General features: G+C 37.4%; 1 protein-coding gene across 1 annotated transcript in view; it reads right to left on the bottom strand.

Annotated features, from left to right (window-relative positions):
* Positions 1 to 22003, bottom strand: part of LOC114455067 (histone deacetylase 4-like) — a 69401-nt gene extending 47398 nt beyond the window's left edge. The window contains 13 exon segments of the mRNA XM_028436075.1: positions 111 to 138; positions 140 to 273; positions 276 to 318; positions 1287 to 1406; positions 1489 to 1595; positions 2818 to 2946; positions 8224 to 8342; positions 11290 to 11410; positions 13330 to 13480; positions 15226 to 15368; positions 15448 to 15547; positions 15550 to 15656; positions 21976 to 22003. Coding sequence (XP_028291876.1) covers positions 111 to 138; positions 140 to 273; positions 276 to 318; positions 1287 to 1406; positions 1489 to 1595; positions 2818 to 2946; positions 8224 to 8342; positions 11290 to 11410; positions 13330 to 13480; positions 15226 to 15368; positions 15448 to 15547; positions 15550 to 15656; positions 21976 to 22003 — 1330 coding nt within the window.
* Positions 22004 to 22235: the final 232 nt, after the last annotated feature.

The raw sequence follows: 22235 nt of genomic DNA, 5'->3' as shown, positions 1-22235 counted from the left end.
TTAAGTGAAGATCTTCATGGACTGAAATTTGTGACTTATTGCGGGGAAAATGTGACTAAATGTACACTTTCTGTATGAATTTAAAGGTGAATGCTGGTCTTGGTACTGACCCATGGGGCTGTGGCTCTGCTCCAGGAGGGACCATGTGTTGGAGGAGGGGCTTATGTCCAGCTGTTCCACTCCCCTCTCTGTCCAGTGACGAAGACGCCAAGTATGAAGGCAGGTGGGCGGTGGGTAGGAAGGGCGGGGCCAGAGGAATGACCTGCTGTAGGGGGGCAGTGCCAGATGACCCTCACCATCCTGTTGTCCCGACACCACCTCCACAGAGAGAAAGATATTCAACACAAGCATTTAAAGAAATACATACATCAGCAATAGGTGGCCCGGGGGCCGCATACGGCCCTCGGTCTAACTTTGTTTGGCTCCCAACAGTAAACACAAATAATTTCCAAAACATGACATAAATACAATAAGAAAGTGCAAAAATACACAAAATGACAGCAAAACACACACAAAAACACATGAAAATAAACATAAGGACAACAAATGAACACACAATTGTTCAGCACCCAAAGTAAAAGCACAAAAAAACACACAAATTGACAGAGAAATACACAAAAACACAAGACAATAACTGAAAAATAGACAAAACAAAAACATGAGTCCAAAACCCCATTAAATAACAGCAAAAGCTGACAAATATAATAAATGACCTCAAAAAAATCACACAAATTGACAAAAAAAAACACACGAAAGGACAACAAATACTGTATACACACAATGGTTCAGTCTCAAAGGTAAACACACAAACTGCCTTAAAAATGACCAAAAAAATACAAAAAAAGGATAAGAAAAATACACAAATTACCTGGAAAAACATGCAAAACAACAACAAAATTAGTAAAAATATCTCCAAAAACACACAAAATGATAAATACACAAAAATTGCAAGAAATTACAGTAAATTACATAAAAATGACCATCTACAAAAACACACAAAATGATAAATAAATACAAGGAAAACAGATAAAATACACAAAAAAATTGACATAAAAATACAGTTAAAGGACAAAAAAAAAACACACTATGTTAAATGACAACACAAAAACAGACAAAATGGGACAAAAATATAAAATTGATAGAAAAATATACAAAATGACAACAAAAACACACAAACCTGTCAAGAATGATGAAAATGAGGCCCTGGATCAGATACTGTCATAATTATGTGTTGCTTACTGTGATGCTCTAATGTGTGTTAACGTGTGTTAATGTGTGTAACTCACGGTGTTAGCAGAGCCCGTAGCTGGTAAACCCAGGGTGATGTTTGGCAGTGAGGGCGACGTGTAGAGGGACATCTGACTCAGAGAACCTTCACGTGCTGCCAACCTGTGGAGCAGAGACGCCTGGAAACACACACACACACACACACACACTTAGTGCTGACACACACACACACACACATATATAGGTGGTGGGTGTGTGTACCTCAGCTGGGCTGCTTGACATGCTGACCCCGTTCTCATAGGGAATGTTACTGGAGCTGTTGTTGGGAGAACTGGGACCTGATCCTGGAGCGCTGTTACACACTGAGTCTGACACACACACACACAACACACACACAAATCTGCTTTTATTCCTTATTTCTCAACTTTTATTGCAATAGAATCAGAAACAGTTGCTGTATTAAATATCTCTGGTAAATTTCCACTGGAACTTAAGTTTAGGAATTTGGGGAATATTCAAAAATATAAACTTTTCATGGGAGTTATTTATTGAAATTAACCACAAATTGGGAATAATTTTAGATCACGGAACCAAATTCAAATATGAATATTATCATTCATTCAAAAAAAAAAAAAAAAAACACACATAATATTTAATGGGAATAAACTAGAAATGTTCCAACTTGATTATCAGGGATGTGAAATATAGTTGTGAAGAACATAGAATCAATCATTTCAAAGACAACAGAAATACACAAAATTAGCTGAAAAAACAGACAAAAATATGCCAAAAAAATGACTCCAAAAACACAAAAAATGATAAATGCACAGAAACATGCAAAAATAAAAATTATATCTCCAAAATACACACAAATTGACAACAAAAAATACACAAAGGGATGACAAATATACAGAAAATTAACTGAAAAAACATACAAAATTACAAAAATATGCATGAATTACTAGTTTACTCAAAATGTCCAGTTTTTACAATAAATAATTCCCATGAAAAGTTTAGATTTTTTAATCTTCCCAAAATTCCCGAGCTTAAGTCCCCGTAAAAATTTACAGGAAATGTTCCACCCCTTTGCAACCTTAATGAAGTTCTCCAATAAACATTAATAATCCAAACCCTTAAGTCATGTATAATGAATGAATAATAGATTCATTAGAATAAATAAATGTGCATTGATCTGGCAAAAAACAAAAACAAAAAAACACAAATTGACATAAAAATACACGAGGACAACAAATAAATTGTTCGGTTTCCAAAGTAAAAGCACAAATGACATGAAATGACAAATACAAAAAAATAAAAAAAATAATAATAAACAGAATAACTCCAGAAAACACACAAACTGATGGAGAAATGCACAAATTACAACAAAAATATAGAAAAATCACTGAAAAATATACAAAAACACACAAATTGACATGCAAAAGAACAACAAAAATAGGTGGATGTCGACCATCGTATAAAAACCTTATTATTTCATATATTCAGATCTAATGTACGTACTGTACATTTCAAAGGTAATCCCCTCACATTTGTCATTGAAGTCTTTTTAAGGGTTAAAGTGTGAATTCTCACCAGCGATGTCTAAGGAACGTTTCTTCGCGGTGGTGATGGCTCCATCCTTCCTACGGAGCAGAGGACTGCTGCGACGCTCCGTCACTTTCTGCTTTAGCCTCGACCGAAGCTTCAGGTTGGGTTCGGACGCTGACGATGAAACACAAACAAACAGGAAACAGTTTCAATAAAACCCACAAACCAAGCCCAGGATTTCAGAGCCATTTTAACACTTATTGTGTTATCCACACATCTCTGGTGTTTTCACTAAAATAACAGAGGATGTTTCATTTGGCATTCACACTGAAAGATCAGAATAACGCTGAAATGTAACGTGTGATGGAGTGAGGTGATACCACTGGGAATACTGGGAACAATCTAGAAGAAAAATGGATTCAAGCCAACCACTGGTCTCCTTTTCTGGAGAAAAAACACAATAAATGATCATAATGACAGTTAGAATAATAATCCATCTGAGCATTAATAAAGGAAACAACAAAGAATAGGTTTTCTGACTTATTTTGTGTTTTTTTTTTACATTTTTTTTGAGTAATTTTGTGATCATTTTGTGTTATTTATTTTTTTGAGTAATTTTTTGATAATTTTGTTTATTTTTCTTTATTTATTTGTGCATTTCTGTCATTTTGTGGATTTATATTTTCTTGTTTTGTGTGTTTTAGTAATTCTGTTCATTTTTTTGTAACTTATGAATTATTGTTGTCATTTTGTGGATTTTCTGTCATCTTTGTTCTCCTTTTGTGCGCTTTTGGAGTCATTATGTTCTCGTTTGTTGTTACATAAAAATATATAAATCAGGCCAAAATGGAGTCAACCCAATCACTGTCCTCTTTCTATGGAGGAAAAACAAAATAAATCACAGTAAGAATAAAGAAAAATGTAAATATGCAAATAATTAAACAATTACCCAAATGACTAAAGAAAAAAACACACAAAACAAGAAGAAAATAAACAAAAATGACAGAAAATACACAAAATGACAACATAAACAATCCAAAAACAGACAAAACGAGAATAAAAATCACAGAAAATAAACAAAAATTTGTAAATGACAAAATAAATGAAGAAAATTATTAAAACCCACAAAATGACACCGGAAATACACAATAAATACAGGAAAATATGACAAATCATCGCAAAATTACCCAAATAACAAAAAATAAAAAACTAAACGAGAACAAATTTTTTTAAAAATGACAACAAAAATAGACTAAATTACGAAAACAACAAAAAAAATCCACACAATGACAAGAAATACACAAATAAATACAGAAAAATATACAAAACAATCGCAAAATTATCCAAATGATTGCAAAAAAGGAAAGTCACTTTGAAAAACACAATAAATCTTGGTGAGAATGAAGTAAAAACACTTCCATGCATCCGTCTACAGGACTCCACATCCCACAATGCAATGCAGGAAATTTTTTCCCACAATTCTAATAATCCCAGTGTTTACTGTGGAGATTAAAACACATTTTGAAGCATTTACACTTGTTTAAATCAAATGATCTTTGATTAATTGATCTGTGAGGCATAAACTAAGTCTTTATCTGATAAAAACAGTTCTAACTTAAAGAATAGTTATCTAGACTAAAACGTGGAGATGTGACCAAAGGTGAACAGGACTGTTATTGTTGACTGGTCACATGCACACCAACCCCCACGCTGCACACTTCCTCCCTGCTTTTAATGCTGATGCTGACGTTTTTCTCTCCGTCTCCTTCACGCTCATTCCTCTGGACTTCCTCAGCACACACAGATGGACACACGTCCTCATTACTGACGTTACTCACGTGTGACCACATCTACAACACACGTTTTTAAATTCTACATTAAAAAGTTGATTTTAACTTTAAATATAAATATAAATCAGGAGCTGCTGCAGAAATCACAGCGCAGCGTCAAGAGTGCTTGGTTTGATTTCCTGGTACATGCTAAAAAGCACTCCTCACAGTGATAAGTGCACTCACACGTTAACCAGACGGTGATGGAACTCAAGGCTGAGCAAAGCAAAGCACAAAGTGTTTCTATATCGGCTTTAAAATGAAAAAAATGTGCAAACAATAATGTTTGTTTCACTCCTGAGTTTAAAGTCAGAGTTTTAAAGTCAAAATGCAGACTTTTTTCTTCTTTATTTATTATTTATTCTCAGAATTTTGACTTTAATCAGAGAATTCTGACTTGAAACTCTGATTTTTTATTTGAAACTCAGAATCCAGACTTTTTTCCTTAGAATTCTTCTGAATTTATTCTTGGAAATCTGACTTGAAACTCAAAATTACAACTTTAATCTCAGAATTCTGACCTTTTTTCCTTCATTTCTGACTTTATTCTGAGTTTAATGTCTCAGAATTCTGACTTTTCTGTCTTTTTTTACAACTAAGACACAAGGATCTTATTTTAGAAATCGGTGAACTTTGTGTGTCTGTCCTTTAGACTAAACCTTTAAATGAGCTGAAATGAGACGATTAAATGAGTGGATGTGTTTCTGTTTTGTGCACAGAATTAAAATAAATAAATAAATAAATAAAAAAAACTGAAAAGTGCTGTTTTTTCTTTTAGAGGGGACATATCATGGTTTTAAATCCTTCCTTTTTACATAAATCATACAGTTGTGGTCTATATAAAGCTGAACTGCAATGCTTGGGTCTGAATTCCTCATTATTATAGCTCCACCCCTTTTCTACCCCTTTTCTGATGTGCTACTGAGAGCAACTCGTTTTGGTGCTGTCTCTTTAAATGTAAATGAGACACTTCATACTCCGCCCCCTCTTCAGGTGACACTCAGTTCAACTCCACCCTGCTCTGCCATTTTTGTAGTTTGATAGAAGAGATACAGCTATGTAGCGGCGCATAAACTTTTTATTCAGAGGTTATTCAGAGGTTATTTACACAATGTCAACAACGTTAGACTTGTCCATCCAGCCTTACATGTTCCAGCCAGAGTCTGACCCAGTGGAGCGAGATGAAAATGAAGCTGATGAACCTGCAGAACCCTAACAAGTGAGCTAACACAAGCACCGAGCTAACGCTAGCGCCAAGCTAACGTCGCAAAATGCATTTTAATACAGTCTTTTCAAAGACAAAAACGTCAAAATGAAATGACTAATGAAAACTTTAGACTTAAATTAAATCACGTAGGCCATATCATCAAGGATCTAAAACGAGCACACAGCGCTAACATATGAAGACGGTGCAACTGCTAATGCTAACAAAACAATGACAGGGACGTCTTATCATCACACTTTTTAGCGTTATGTACAGCTTACCGAAGTGCTCTGTTCATCGTCTCCAAAGATAGAAGGAATTGAACCCTCAATCAGACAAAGTCTTTCTGTAAATCCTTCTTTATACTGGTGGAGGTTGATGAAGCAGTCATCCTTGAAGTGCTTCACACACACAAAAATGACCTTACCCACAGATGTGGTACATTTCTATAAAAAATAAAACTCAACCAGACACTTTGAAAAGGTTCTGATGCTGGGAGACGTTGTAATGAAGCGTGTGGGTTACTACATCCAACAACCAAACATATTGACTTATCCTCTCGTAACTTCAGCATCCTTGAGCTTGGACTACAAAATAAAAATGGCGGATTGCTCTAAGTGTTGGGCCTGGAGTTGATGTACTAATTTGGCAGTTCCGCTGCAAATACTGTGATGTAATAGTTCAAAAAACGTAATAGAGAATAGAAAAATCGAAACAGATTGAAAAAAATGACCAAAACAGAATATAAAGATATCTACGGAGCACCTGAAGAGACTAATTTGAACTTTTCTATATTTCTAAACAATCTAAATATACAACAAAATGCATTTAAGGGCTAAAAAAGTGGATTTAGCATGATATGTCCCCTTTAAGTAAGAATCCAAAAATGTGAATTTCCATTATAGTATGGGAACGTTTGTGTTTGTGTGTGTGTGTGTGTGTGTGTAACATTGAGGAACAAAAGCGAGTCAGCGTGAGGAATCCGCTGCTCTCATGAGCGCACACACACACACACACACACACTTCCTTTCTCACTATTCAAATATTAAAGTGTTCCTCTGTGTCCGATGACCACAAAGACTCACACACACAGTCGCACAAAGACACACTGTATATAACACACTGTTCCACACACTAAAATCCTTCCAGAACACGTCACGTTCCACCATCGCCGTCATCAATAATGTGTGTGACCAACGTCACTGTCGCTCACTTCCTGTCAACACACTGATTATTATTCACACACTAGACAACTGTGTGTAACTGTGTGTAGTCAGGAATCCCTCAGCTCATTTTTTTATAACCTTGGAGAAGCTTCACTTCACATTCCAATCACACACAGAGCTACATATTATATATGAATCACACCATCAAACATCTCAGTTGGAACTGGAGCCAAGATGGAGAAACTTCTCCTTTATCAGACTGGAGAAACATGTGGCTCGCGGGCCAAAAAAATACACAAAGTGACAACAAAACGGTAACATCAATTAAAAAACGCACAAAACAAGAAGAAAAAAATTACAGAAAATACACAAAATGACAACATAAATGAACAAAATGATTAAAACCCACAAAACAACAACAAAAACCCACAAAATGACATTGAAAATACACAAATAAATACAGAAAAACATACAAAATCATCACAAAATTACCCAAAACACAAAACGAGAACAAAAATGACAGAAAATACACAAAATAACAACAAAAATTCATAAATGACAACAAAATGGATTAAATTACAAAAACAACAAAATAAAAATCCACAAAATGACAAGAAATACAAGAAATATAGAGAAAAATAACCACAAAACCACAACAAAAACCCATAAAATGACTAAAATACAACCTACAAAATGACAGCAGAAATACACAAATAAACACAGAAAAATACACAAATAAACACAGAAAAATACACAAATAAACACAGAAAAAATCACAAATAAATACAGACAAATACACAAATAAACACAGACAAATACACAAATAAATACAGACAAATACACAAATAAATACAGACAAATACACAAATAAACACAGACAAATACACAAATAAATACAGAAAAATATACAAAACAATCACAAAATTACCCAAATGACTCCTAAAAAGGAAAGTCACTTTGTCAGAGTTTTCAGTGATAAACACAATAAATCTAAAAACACTTCAATGCATCCGTCGACAGGATTCCACATCCCACAATGCAATGCTGGAAGGTTTTCCAACAACGTCACTAAGAGAGCGTTTACAGTGGAGATTAAAAGTGCCTCCTGCAGCTTTAAAAGCTGTTTCTAAAGAATGAAAAGATGAGATCAGCTCCCAGTGAAGTGGAGAAACATCAGAAAGTAAAACTGTGTGTGTCGTTGTTTATCAGTTTATGAATAAATATTGATTGATTGTGTGTTGTTGTTGTTCACCTGTTTTTCTCAGAGGGAAGTCGTCCTTGGAGTCGTACGTGCCCAGCATAGGATGGTTAAACGCTGACAGAGCACTTTGAGGAGGTAAACTCTGGTCCAAAGAACCGTGCTGAGTTTTTCTAAAAATCAGGTAAAAAAAAAAAAAAAGCTTCAGTTATTCAAACATAATGATATTTAACTCTAGTCGATTACATATTGTATTCACGTACGCACAGAAAGTACGAGATCAACATGACTGTCCAAACACACAGAGCAGAGAAGCTTTTATTTTCCTCTCCAAGGTCAGTAACAGCTGCCAATCGTGGACCGCACGGCATTGTGGGTAAAAAAGAACAGGCTGAGAATACGGCTAAAAGATGAGAGAGCTTTTAATCCAATGAGAGGAGAGGAGAGGTGAAGGAGATAAAGAAAGGATGGAGAGAGTTTATGGGCCAACAGGTAGAGCAGTGTGGTCAACTGGAGGCCCGGGGGCCAAACGCGGCCCCCTGGACTAATGTTGTGCTGCCCCGAAACACACAAATACAGAAAAAAATACAAAGAACAACATTAGAACTTAATGAAATGACAAAAAAACATTCCAAATTACAGAAAATACACGAGGATAATACAACAAAAACACACAAAAGACAACAATACAGGCAAGCAGACGACATACACAAGAGAAAGACAAATACAAAAACAAAAAGAAGGCAAAACTACTCAGGACAACAAAACTACACGGAAATGCACAAAATTACAAGATAATTAAAGAAAAGTGAATAAAAAGACAACAAAAACACATAATTACAGGATAATTAAAGAAAAACATACAAAACGACAACGATACTACACAAAAATACACAAAGAATACACAAAAGGCAACAGAAACAAACAAAAATAGAACATAATTAAAGAAAAATACATAAAAACACAACAATACTACACAAAAGGACAACAAAACACACAGAAGGACAACAAAGGTGTGTTCCAGAAATGAGGTTTAACAAACTCTGAGTCTATCCATAGAGTCTGAGTCATTCCATTAAAGTGAATCAATCAATCAACCCTGAGTATGTAAACCTTGGGTTACTTAGGTGCACGAGCGCAACAAAAAGCCATCACCAATGGAGCAAAGATTACACGAGCTACCATGGTAACCACCCGGAAGAGAGTGATTTATTTCATCCTAATGGGTGAAATAAGCCGATGTTTTGTGGAATATGAGCCTGTTCTAAAGGACTTCACACAGAACACTACTTCAGAGACTATAGTCGCTTAAATCGCCCGTGATTAGTCATGCTTTTTGGTCGCTCAATCACTTCATCGCGCCAGTGACGTGACGATCGTTTAATAATATGAGTAAAATGTGTCTGAGGAGGCGGGGCAACATCGCTGGGAGGGCTGCTGCACTGAGAGGGCTGATCACTTCTTTGGTGGTTGGACTGGGCCTGGATTCAGTGGAGAAGGTGGTGGAGCAGAGGACGCTCTCCAAGATCAGGGCGATCCTGTCCAATCAGAACCACCCCCTTAACTCGGTTCTCCCGACAGAGAAGCACCGTGAGCTCCAGACTGCTCTCTCTGACGTGCTCACTTAACCTTAACTTTTCTTGGATCTTTATGTATTTATTGCTTTTTTATGTGTCTTTAACTTCTTAAATTCTGTAGATCCTGCTCTGTTTGTGTGAATGTGAGCAACAGACTGCTGCACAATTTCCTTCGGGATCAATAAAGTATTTATTTATTTATCTATCTATAGTCGTACGTTTACAGCACTTCTCATAAACAGCTCCACTCCTACTCACGGTTTAAATGATCAACTTACAGAGTTTCTAAAGGATGAGTTCACTCAAAATGTAATTAGAATTTAAAAGGTGAATTCAAGCAGTATTCCACTTTCATTTGGCCTCAGTTAATAGGGGAAGTGTACACTGTACGGTCCTCCCACTACAATGGTCATAAAGACAGCGACGGCTGCTTGATGTTGCGTCATTTATATTTTATATTGATTTTTAATGTAGTGTAGAGTCGTCTGGACGACCAAAAAAAGGTAATGTCTAGCCTTAAAAGTGGATTCATTCAAATTATGTTACCATGGTAACAGACTCAAAGAAGAATATACCTCGCCTTCAGGAATGGGAAACTCAGAGTTTCCCACATTTGAGCCCGAACACACTCAGAGTGTGAACATAACCCGCTTTATGGAATGCCCCTCTGAACTACATGATAATACACGAAAGACAACAAAAATACACAAAATTACAACTAAATTAAAGGAAAATACACAAATGGAGAACAAAACACCAGAGGACTACAGGAAAATACACAAAAGACGACAAAAATACACAGTTACAACAAAATTAAAGAAAAATACATAAGACGACAACAATACTACACAAAAGTAGAAAAATACGCAAAAAAACAACAAAAGTACACAAGCAGACAGCATGCACAAGAGACAGACAGATACAAAAAATAGTAAAAATACACAAAAGGGCAACAAAAACACACAGGACAACAAGAATAGAAAAAAAAATCACACAAAATTACAGGAAATTACACAAAAGGACTAAAGAACCGTAGAAAATGACAGAAAAACACAGATAACAGCATAAAAGTGAGAGGAAATAGGTGATAAAAGTGTCCCCGTGTCTGAAGATGAGCATGAAGAAGAGGAGGTGATGAGTGGAAATATAAAAACTGCTGCTGCTCTCTCATCCTTTGGAGAGTTTGATGATTACATTCAAAGAGCATTTTCAAATATTTAAAACACAAACCCGTCTGTCACTCACTAACCACCAGACTGAGAGGAATCATCACAGCTCACAGCGTTTCTCTGGAGTTTGTTTGAAACCTCGTGCACACGCACACACACACGCACACACACAGAAGCACATGAAGAGCAGGACGCCTTCACCGTGTCTGCAGAACCACGTCCATCAGGGACTTCTTTCCTCATCAATAACCACATTAATGAGAGGATATTCCTACAGTTTATTATTATTAAAAAGACTTCCTCTGTGAATCAGTGATGTTTTTCATCCGTTCATCTTTACATTTGTCTCAGAGTAAAGAGCGTGAGACACTCACCCGTACCAGTAGCGTGGGTCACTGGTCAGACAGTGGTTTAGGTTTCGCTGAGCCAGCGCTTTTTTCTTGTTCAGGACAAACTCCTGAAGTAGCATCTTTACCTCAGTGCTCGCCACTGCACCTACACACACACACGCACACGCACGCACACACACACCACACACACACACACACACACACACACAGAGTTAACAAAGGTTGCAACATCTCCACTCCTCCACTGTCCATAAACACTCATCACTCTGTGCCTGACGTCCAACATGCAACATTAACGTAGATAGAGAACAAAACGACAAAATAAAGACTCTAAAAACACACAAAACAAAAATAAAAATAAAAATAAATGACAGAATACATAACAACAACAAAACAGCAAAATAAAGACTCCAAAAAACACACAATATGAAACAAAGACGAACAAAAATGACAGAAAATAGACAAAATAAAAACAAAATGACAAGATAATAACTCCAAAAACACAAAACAAAAACAAAAATGACGGTAAAGACACAAAATGAGAACATAAATTCTTAAATGACAACAAAAATGAACAAAATTACTAAAACAAACACAACAACAACAAAAGAACAACAAAATGAAGAAATACACAAATAATTACAGAAAAATATGCAGAACAATCGCAAAATTACCCAAATGACTCCAAAAAAACACACAATATGAAATAAATAAATAACATAAAATACACAAAATGACAACAAAAATTGACAAAATTACTAAAACACCCCAAATCCCCAAAAAATACACAAATAAATACATAAAAATATACAAAATGATCGCAAAATTAAGCAAATGAGTGCAAAAAACACACAAATTCAAGTTAGAAAACAGACTCTGTTGTTTCCTGTATTAATGCTCAGATTGGTCATTATTCTAACTCTCATAATGCTAATTTTGTGCGTTTTATTGCATCAGTTTCATTAAAATCCCACGATGGTGAAACACGTGTTAAAGACGCACGTCATGACTTCCTCTGGCCTCCAGGTCTCGGCTCAATTACCAGCAGCTTTTCACAGCTAACAACAAATGATCAGGGGAGAACACAGAGACAACACTGAACACAAAGAGGAAAAAACAGGGAAAATATCAGGGTTTGGTGCTAACGGCTGCTACGTGGAGCAGGAAGGAGCAAACGCGAGGCTAATAATGGGCTTTTATGAGATTTGACGCAGGACGAAACAAAAGCTTTACTTGTTTAGAGACACGTTGATTTTCCACAGACGTCAGAGCCTTTTTAAAGCACTAAAGAAAGCGATAAATACATCTGATATAGAAAATATACACACTGAGCTGTAGTAGTTCTCAACCTTGTGGTCAGGACCCCATTTGGGCTCAAAGACACTGGGAGGGTGTCGCCAGATGCCTATAAGAAACTAAGAATCTTTTTTGTACAACTTGAGCCCATTTTTGCTCATTTTTACCCTTTTTCTGCAACAAAACCAAACTAGCCAGATTTTAACCTGTTTTCATCACTTTTTCTTGCCACATTTTTTCTCCTTTAAATGTATTTTTGCTACATTATTCCCATTTCTGACACTTCATCAAATTTCAATGCCTTTTCTACATATTTTTTCTACTTTCAAGGCATTTTCAACACTTATAAACCCTTTCCACCACTTTTACACCTAATGTCACATATGTTGACTCAATATTGTCACTTTTAACCTCTTTTCACCATATTTCATGCTTATTTTTTGGCAATTTAATCACATTCCCAATTTGTCATGCCCATTTTTTCCCAGTTTAAACTAATTGTTGCTACTTTTATCAGACATTTTTGAGCCTATATAGACACTTTGAACCCTTTTTACCACTTTTTATGTCTGTTTTTCCCCACTCTAATTTGCAACTTTTAACCAATTTCTGTGTTTTTTCAAATCACCACCTTTTCCACCAGTTTTGGTCACTTTTAACCAATTTTATTTCTGATTAAAACAAGGGTTAATATGTTTAAAATGACTATATACTATGGTGCAAATAATAATAAACTTCATTGTGTTTTTTTTAATATCTTTTACTCACTTTCTTGTCCTCTCTCCTTATGTTTGAGCTGCTGTAGTTTGTGTTCTCGCTGCTGCTTCTCCAGCTGCTCCTCATGTCGCTGCTGCTCCATCTTCCTGTGATGCTCCAGCAGCTCCTGTTGGTGTTTGATGGCCAGTAGATCCTGTTGGTGCTGTGGGAGAGTAGGACATGGTCCTCATTTATCAACCGATCTGAGCGCACGACGTGCGCACGGCAATATTCACGAAAGCTTCTGTATTTATCAATCGTCACGTTTTCGTACGCTATGATCAGATCTTATGTAGATAATCTGAGTGGATTAGTGGAGCAGCGGCAAAATGTGAGAAAAAAATAAAGAATAGGTGAAATTGTCTTAATACTGTAAACAGAGTCAAGGGACAACATTTAGTCATTTTAAGGTTTTTTTAAGGGTTTAATTTCGTTTAATGTGATTTTATTGTCTAAAGCGTGCGGACAACTGATGCTGACATAAACGCTGTATTTCCGTGTGTGTCTCCAGGATCTCTGCTGTGAAGTTATACGCAGCGCACACAGGGGGGCAGACGTCAACTATGAGCTCCTTTATACGGTGGCCCCACAGGGACAAACACAGGAATGCTGCTAAACTATAGCTTTGTTTTGCTACACCTCAGATGAGAGGATTTTCTTTCTTTTCTTGCCAGTGTGTGTTTGACCTCAGTGAGTGGGGCCTCTGAACCAGGAAGACTTAAGGGCGTGACAAGTTAACGACGATCGAATTCAGCCGCCGCATTTATCAACACCTGATCATTTCTACGCTGGGATTGGTCTTGTTGCAGAACACAATGTGAGCTCAGATTTACTCCAGTGCATGCTGGATATTTACCACTGACTGATTAAAGACTTTGTAGTTTTCATGTAAACGTGACGACTCTCGGTTTAATTAAGGGCTACAATGACAATAGAAGATGCTTTTTTTGCACTCACACAATCATCAACACACTCATGCACAAAGTTTTCTAAAGTCGTGGTTGCCATGGCGATAAGAAGCAGCCCAAAAAAAAAAAAAAAAAACTGCCACCAGATCAAATTACACAGCCTCAGACGTCCACATGCACTCGTTTCCTCTCGTCCTTCACACGCTGCTTTTTCTGCTGAGTGTGAGTCCTGTAGCGGCTGTATCCAAGGAAGACATGTGTGCCCCCCATACAACCCCCCACCCTCACCCCACCCCACCAATGACAAGAGAGGACACCAGAGATCAGCAGTGGACTGGGACAAATATTCAGCCCTGGCATTTTCTATCCAGACACCACGTAGAAGCTGTTATTAGGTCAGTGATTCTCAACATGTGGCTCTTTATCTCTTAATTCTAAATATTATTCCTCCAAAAAACATTAAAAGGAGGAAACCATCATTTTTTTGGCCAGTTATGACATTTTTTTCAGACTTTAGCTCCTTTTGCCAATAAATATCCCTTTTTTTTATTTTTTATCCATCTTTGCAAGTTCATTTTTACACTTTTATCCAATTTTTGTCCTTTCTTGGCCACTTGATTTCAAAGCTAACATTTGCCCAATAAATACCACTTGTTTCCTTTTTTCCTTTCATTTTACCTCTTTTGAACCACGTTTGCCCCTTGTCACTATTGTTTGCCACATTTTGCTCATTAAAGCTACTCTTTGCCATTAAATACCACCTGGTTCCTCTTAGTTTGCCCATTTTTTGGCCACTCGACTGCTTTTGGCCCATTTTAGTCATTTTTCACTCTTTTCTCGTCACATTTTTGCCACTTTTGAGCCATTTTTTGGCCACCTGTTACCATGTCTGCCTCCACTCACTCTTAAAAAAAAAACTGGCCCACTTTGGGACAACGGCCCACCGGGACGATGCCCAGTATGATGCCAGTCCACCCCTGCCAGCGACGCACTAACTCACCTTGATGTGGTCCTGCAGCTGCACCTCGTGCTGCCTGGACAGTTGTTCATGTTGTCGCTGGAACTCAGCGATGAGCCGCTGCCTCTGAAGCTGCTTGTGTTTGAGAGAAACCAGCTCCTGCTGCAGGTGCTGCTCCTGGGAGTCTGTATAACACATTTATAAACCACACTCAGTGACACGGGGGCCTCAGTGGAGGCGCACACACCTGGAGGCAGCACTCACTGATGACGGGCCGACGGCCTGGCTCTGACGACGTGGGACAGGCTGTGGCTGGGGCCGCTGAGGGGTGGGGCTGGGGGCCCAGGCTGAACGCAGGCTGCTGTGGTGGTGGTGGTGGATGTGGGGGTGGTCCACGATGCGCAGGTCCATGGGAAGGATGGCTGTGGAGGTGGGGGGCACCTGCGGGGGCAGCGCTGCTGTGCTAACATCCACTGAAAAACACAAAAGAATGAGTTTGAAATCACAGAACAATTATAGCGGCTGCCCAGCAAAGGTCGGGGCCAGGTCATTTTTGGTAAAACGTGGCAGTAAAGGAAACAGATGTAAAAAAAATTAGGTTATAAGAAAAAAAAAGACAGTGTGGGAATGTTGGTAATTAGGCTATTTATTTTTTAACAATGATTTATTGGCTCCATAAGTGGAAAAACTGAGGTTCATACATCAGTTACATATTAGATTATAACTGATTAATCGATCAGGCTCCTGACTGATGTTGATTAATTGGTGCCGATACAATTCCTGATTTACTGTTTTGTCTGTTTTTATTGATCCTAGTGTAGAAGAAAAGGCTTATTTTCCTGAAAAGTGAAGTGTAAAAAGCAATAAAAAAAAAAGAACTCATTAAATGGACAAACAAACTGGAGCCATATTGTTCATAACACCGAAGAACACACAAACACACTGAGCCAACTCTGACACCCTGGATAATGGTTCAGTTTTAAAGTCTCTCTGTGATAGAACGAGATGTACGCTTGATAAACCTGTAAACCCCCAGTCTCTTCTCTGAAAATCACGTACCCATAACAAATAACATTTTTTAAAGCTTCTACATGACCTACATGGCTTTTTTTTTTTTAGACTGAAGTAGGACCCTTAGTAATTACAGATGATGTGAAATTTTGGAAATACTGTATATGATACTGAGTGACAATAATCATGTTTAAAGAGAGATTTACATCAATATAAAGCCAATTCTCAATAGGGAAGGCTATAAATGCAGAAATAATTGAACTATTGTATGGATATCTACTGCAACAAGTTTGGTGATGATAATAAACATTAGGCTAAAAAATACGTTTTTAGGCAAAAGACCACTTTGCCACAACTGTGCCAAAGTTTTCCACAAGTTTGGGAATAAGTTTGTAACTGTAATATATCAGTCAAATTGATTCCACACATGATTAGTCTTTTGTTTGATCACTATATGATGCATTTTGGTGTGAAATAAACACATATCCATTTTTATCATGCGTAATGATATTTTTGGTTCCACTCTTTGATGCCGTGACATATGGGTGTTATTCAGCAATGCTTTGACCAATCAGAATGTTTGATGGAGTGTTTTATAGCTCAGAACCTGTAGAAATTGCTGATATCAAACACTATGGGAGTGGCTTTAGCTCTGGCCAATTAGAGCTGGATAAAGGAGGGACCAGTCATTTTACGCACAACTGCTATGCGCCTCATTGGACGGATTTCTCTACTGAGAAGTGCTCAGATGTGAGTGATGGTCGTATTTATCTGATGGCAAAATTTGGATTTATCAAAATATGGAGATTTATGCACATTGGAGCAACTTTTGATAAGAAGCAACAAAGGACAGACCAAATTTTATCGTCCATTGCTGACTTTTTTCCGTTGTGTATTTTCTGATTTTGTGGCGTTTTGTTTTGGTAACATACCCCGACCTGTTATTATGAGTGGAATTCAGCTCAGCCTGTAGTTTCATGTAGTTATCGTGTGTATTTTGTGACTCACAGCAGTAGAAAAAAGACCCGAGTTTTGTAGATGTTGCTCGACTTTTCCCTCTTTTGACACATAACTAGCCTGGTGTGTGGTCGCTTGTGGGTCTTGTGTTCTGAATGTGAGTTGGCTAACAGTTTTAGCTTCTTATCGAAATACGGAACAGAGTAAGAATGTGTGATTTCATTCACTTCTTTACAACATTTAAACCTGTGAGTGAGAGTCACGGAAGCATAAAGGGGCTTGACCCCGCCAGAGGGTCTTGTTGGGATTTGTTAGAGGGTTTATCAAAAGAAGAAGAAAATAAGAAGTTGTAAATCAGATTAACTGCTTGCCACTGAAATAAACCTGCGCTGATCAATGTTTGCCCCGTGGAGAAAGTGCTTAGCATCTCTCAGACCCTCTGAGGGGGATCAATATCCTAAAAATCATGGTGTGCAGCGGCTCCCCGGCCAATCACAGGTGCCCGCCGGCCGCCTCCAGTGACCAATAAGCTGGTGATGGAGTCGCTGAGAGAGCCAATGATTTGTTTGGTATGGGGCAGGTTTTACAGTGAGAGGAAAACTGGACACCCCCCCAATGGGACAGTGTTGTGGGGCAGGACAGGGTGTGGCCAATAGCGGATATAAACTGCTGTGTGTGTGTGTGTGTGTGTGTTGCTGTGTGTGTGTCTGTGTGTGTGTGTGGTGTGTGTGTGTGTGCTGTGTGTGTGTGTGTGTGTGAGACGACGCCTCCACATTAAGAGCCAGCAGACTGAGCGCCTCATTATAAAATGCCGTGAGGTTGTTGGTTCCACTCTGAATTGTTGACATCCAAACAAAAAACATTCCCGTTGACTCCGTGAAGACCTTTGGACTCGCCACACCATGTATGTCCACAAACATGCCCTGTCGACAGTTACACACACACACACACACACACACACCAGGTTATAAACACCAACACAACCTTTTCTTGCTTTCACACACTGTGGGCTCTTTCAGAGCATTGGGACCCCTGGCCCGGGCTATTTTAGGCCTCACTGTGACAAGCATGCATGAAGCCTCAATTAACGCCTCCTCCCACCGTATATTCCTCCTATAGATCTATGGACGCAGGTAAGCGGCACAAATGCAATAACAATTTCACTGATTAGAACTTGGCAGAGTGTCTCTAAAAGCCCGCTCCCAAAGAGATGAGACCCCAAGGGCCCCGAAGGCCTGCCTAAAGAGAGAACCCACAATGGAAGTTTTGTTTTCCCAAAAATGAGTTTAAGAAGACAAAGAAGAATAGGAAGATTACGAAGAAGAGAGAAAATACATAGAAGAAAAAGCGGCAAAAGTGTACGAAGAATACGAAGAAATAAAAAAGAAGACGACGGAAGATGAACAATGAACAACAACAATAGGAAGAAGAACCTATACGGAAGAAGAAGAAGAAGAAAAAGAATATGAAAGAAATAAAAAAGAAGAACAAGAAGAACAACAAGAATACGGAACAAAAACAAGAACAAAAAAAGAAGAAAGAAGAATAGAAAGAAGAAGAAGAATACGAAGAAGAAAAGAATACGAAGAAGAAAAAGAATACGAAGAGAAGAAAAGAACAAGAAGAAGACGAAGAAAAAGAATACAAAGAAGAAGAAGAAGAAGAAGAATACAAAGAAGAAGAAAAAGAACACAGAAGAAGAAGAAGAAGACGAAGAAGAAAAAAAAGAATACAAAGAAGTAGAAAAGAATACGAAGAAGAAAAAAAACACAAAGAAGAAAAAGAATACGAAGAAGACGAAGACGAAGACGAGACGAAGCGAAGACGAAGACGAAAGAACGAAGAAGAAGAAGAAGAAGAAGAAGAAGAAGAAGAAGAAGAAGAGAAGAAGCGAAGAAGAAGAAGAAGAAGAAGAAGAAGAAGAAGAAGAAGAAGAAGAAGAGAGAAGAGTCATGATCACAGTCTAGTGATTCCCAGGAGGAAGTTTTTGCCAAAAGTTGCATTCAGATGCTTCGTCAAAGCAGACGTTTAGATTCTGCATGAATTAAATCTACACCTAATCAACATGTGATGATGATCTAACAGGTACGTTCTCATTCTCAGTGTGACTCAGAGCCTCTAGAACCAGAACAATCACACACAACGTAATAAAAACGTTCCAGTTACTGATAACCTGTGTAAACTGAAGCTCGAGTGTATAAAACACTTTCCTTCCATAGAAAATAAAATCACTCATAGTAACACTTTTGAACTCTTTATATGTATAATCCTGATCTATTTCTCTGTACAGGTGAGACATGTTTAAAGCTTATAGAGTTTATAACCAACATTATCATCCACTTCCTTCCTGGTCACATCACAATCCAAGGGTGAGTTAAAAAGTGTTGGAAGGACACTTTTATTTAGTGTCACCACATGTCAATGTGACGCTGTGATGACCTGAAGCTCAATCTGTGTTTACACCAACCAGAGCCTTGACAAACAGGGCTATATATAGTATGTACAGCAGCCGGTGGAGAGGGCGGGGCTTCACCTGGTACAAACAAACTACATCTTTATTGTTGATACTTGACTAAAGTCTGAATAGAACTCATAGCACTTTATAAAGTTAGGTTTTAGCTTCAATCCTCAAATTATCTCTAGATTTCTTGGTTTTTCTTTAGCTTCTTTACAAATGTTAGACAAAACTTATCGACAATTACTATCACTATGCCTGTGTGGTAAAATTATAGTTGCTGCACAGCAAAGCTCAAGGGCCAGGCAGCTGTGTTGTAACACTAACAACTCAATGAGTGTATACTGTCTACTATATACTATAAGTATGATTGGCGTTCCCACTGAAGTAAACTTCCAAGTTCCCAAGATGCATTTGGAACCTACAACGACAAAAAAGACAAACTATCTCTGTAGATTCTCCACTTTTGAAAGTTCTGAAAACATTTGAAGTGAGAAAGTGACCAAGTAGAATATCAACATGTGCTCATTTTATCCATAAAACTCATGGAAACACATTTCAATGATCAACCTTCCTGTTAACTTCAAACAAGAGCCCTATTTACAAAAGAGTTAAAACTAATGGAAAACATGAAGAAAATGCTTTATTTGAAAAGAGGATGTTTGACTTTTACTTTGAAGCCGGTCCCAGGACCATTTTACATTCCGAACACAATGCACTCATGGGACGGTTTTGAATATGACTATATTGCCCATCGTACATCCTGGTGTTTCTCACATAACTCACTCACTCATACTGTCTAACGTGAACGCACCACATGCTTAGTTAGTATGAGTACAGTACGTTTCTACGTTAGTATGACATTTACAACAAAGCACACAAACTAATGTCTAAATATAAATACTCAGATTGGTGTTATAAAGCGTGTTAACCAGTGTTTGAATGTTCTCATCTGGTAAAAGAAAGTCATGAACAGGAAGTGATTCAGTCACCAACTGGTCAAAAAACTAATCAGTGACATTTTTGTTATAAAAGAACTTTTTTTACACTGGAAGTTTACACTACGGCCCCAATTTGGTCCACAGGCCTCGAGTTTGGACACCTCCTGATGAACCCAAAAAAATTATCCCTATTTTAAAAAAAAATTAAAAATCAAATGGAAAAACACAGTCAATAAGATTTCATGACACTTATAAAACACATTTTTACTTTTGTTTCTTCTCCAAGCCTTTAAATAATCAGAGAAAAATCTGTATTTATGTGAAAATGTGGACAATAATTCAACAGATTTGAAATTTTAGCAGCAAAGACAATCTATTAGTTTAAATTACAGGTGAAAACCATTCGTTCTAAATGGATGAATTAAAGAGAAACTTTCAACAGAAAATTTATTTGAAGGTTTCGGAAATTTTTCCTATAACAATGACGCTAAAATGTGGCAAAAGTCGCTAAAACATCATAAAGAAGAATAATAATAATAATAATAATACCACCACTACTACTACTAATAAGATATAATGAAGAAGAATACCACTACTACTACTACTACTAATAATAAGAATATTGGATAGTTAATAACAATAATTTTAATAACTATATGACTAAGACTACTCCACAACAACATTATCATTATTAATAAATAATAATAATAAAAACGATAATACTGCTACTACTATTACTACTACTACTCCTAATAACAATATTGATATTAATAACAATAATAACTATATGACTATGACTACTCACAACAACATTATCATTATTAATAATAATAATATAAAAACTATAATACTGCTACTACTATTACTACTACTACTCCTAATAACAATATTGATATTAATAACAATAATTATAATAACTATATGACTATGACTACTCACAACAACAACAAACATATTATCATTAATAATAATAATCGTCATCATAATAACAATAAAAACTATAATACTGCTACTACTAATAATAATGATAATAATTACAATAATAATATCCTACAGATTTCCCAGCGATCTCGTTCTGATTAGGGATCACACAGATGGGAGTTATTTTTTAGAACAGGATTCCCCAGGGAGATTCCTCCTACACACCACACTCACACACACACACACACACACCGTACGCACACGCACACCACGTACACACACACACACACACACACACACGCACGCACACAACACACACACACCAACGTACACCACACGTACGCACGCACCACCACACGTACACACACACACACACACATGCACGCACACACCACACACCACACGTACACCACACACACACACACACACGTACACGCACACACGCGCCCACAGAGTTGTTAAAACTGTTGCTTTGTTTCATTTCACACGTCGACACCAGTGACTCACTGCTGATACAGATGCTCACCAGCGCCATGGCGACCCACTGGGACTGTGGTCAGTGATTGGATAGAGGGAGAAGAAAGGGGCGGGGCTTCAGGTGGATAACAAACCAATGGTTAAAGCATGTGTTTAAGTTCAGTAAATAGAAGTGGTGATGGGTGTGTGTGGTGGGCAGCTGATGATTACTAATAATGACCAATCAGAGCATTAATACAGAGGGTTTCATCTTTTTTATTTGTCTTGGTAGTTTTGATTTTTTTGTCAGT

The sequence above is a fragment of the Gouania willdenowi genome, chromosome 21, assembly GCF_900634775.1.
Source record: "Gouania willdenowi chromosome 21, fGouWil2.1, whole genome shotgun sequence".
In the NCBI taxonomy this organism is placed as follows: domain Eukaryota; kingdom Metazoa; phylum Chordata; class Actinopteri; order Blenniiformes; family Gobiesocidae; genus Gouania; species Gouania willdenowi.
This window is presented reverse-complemented; position numbering and strand designations above follow the sequence as displayed.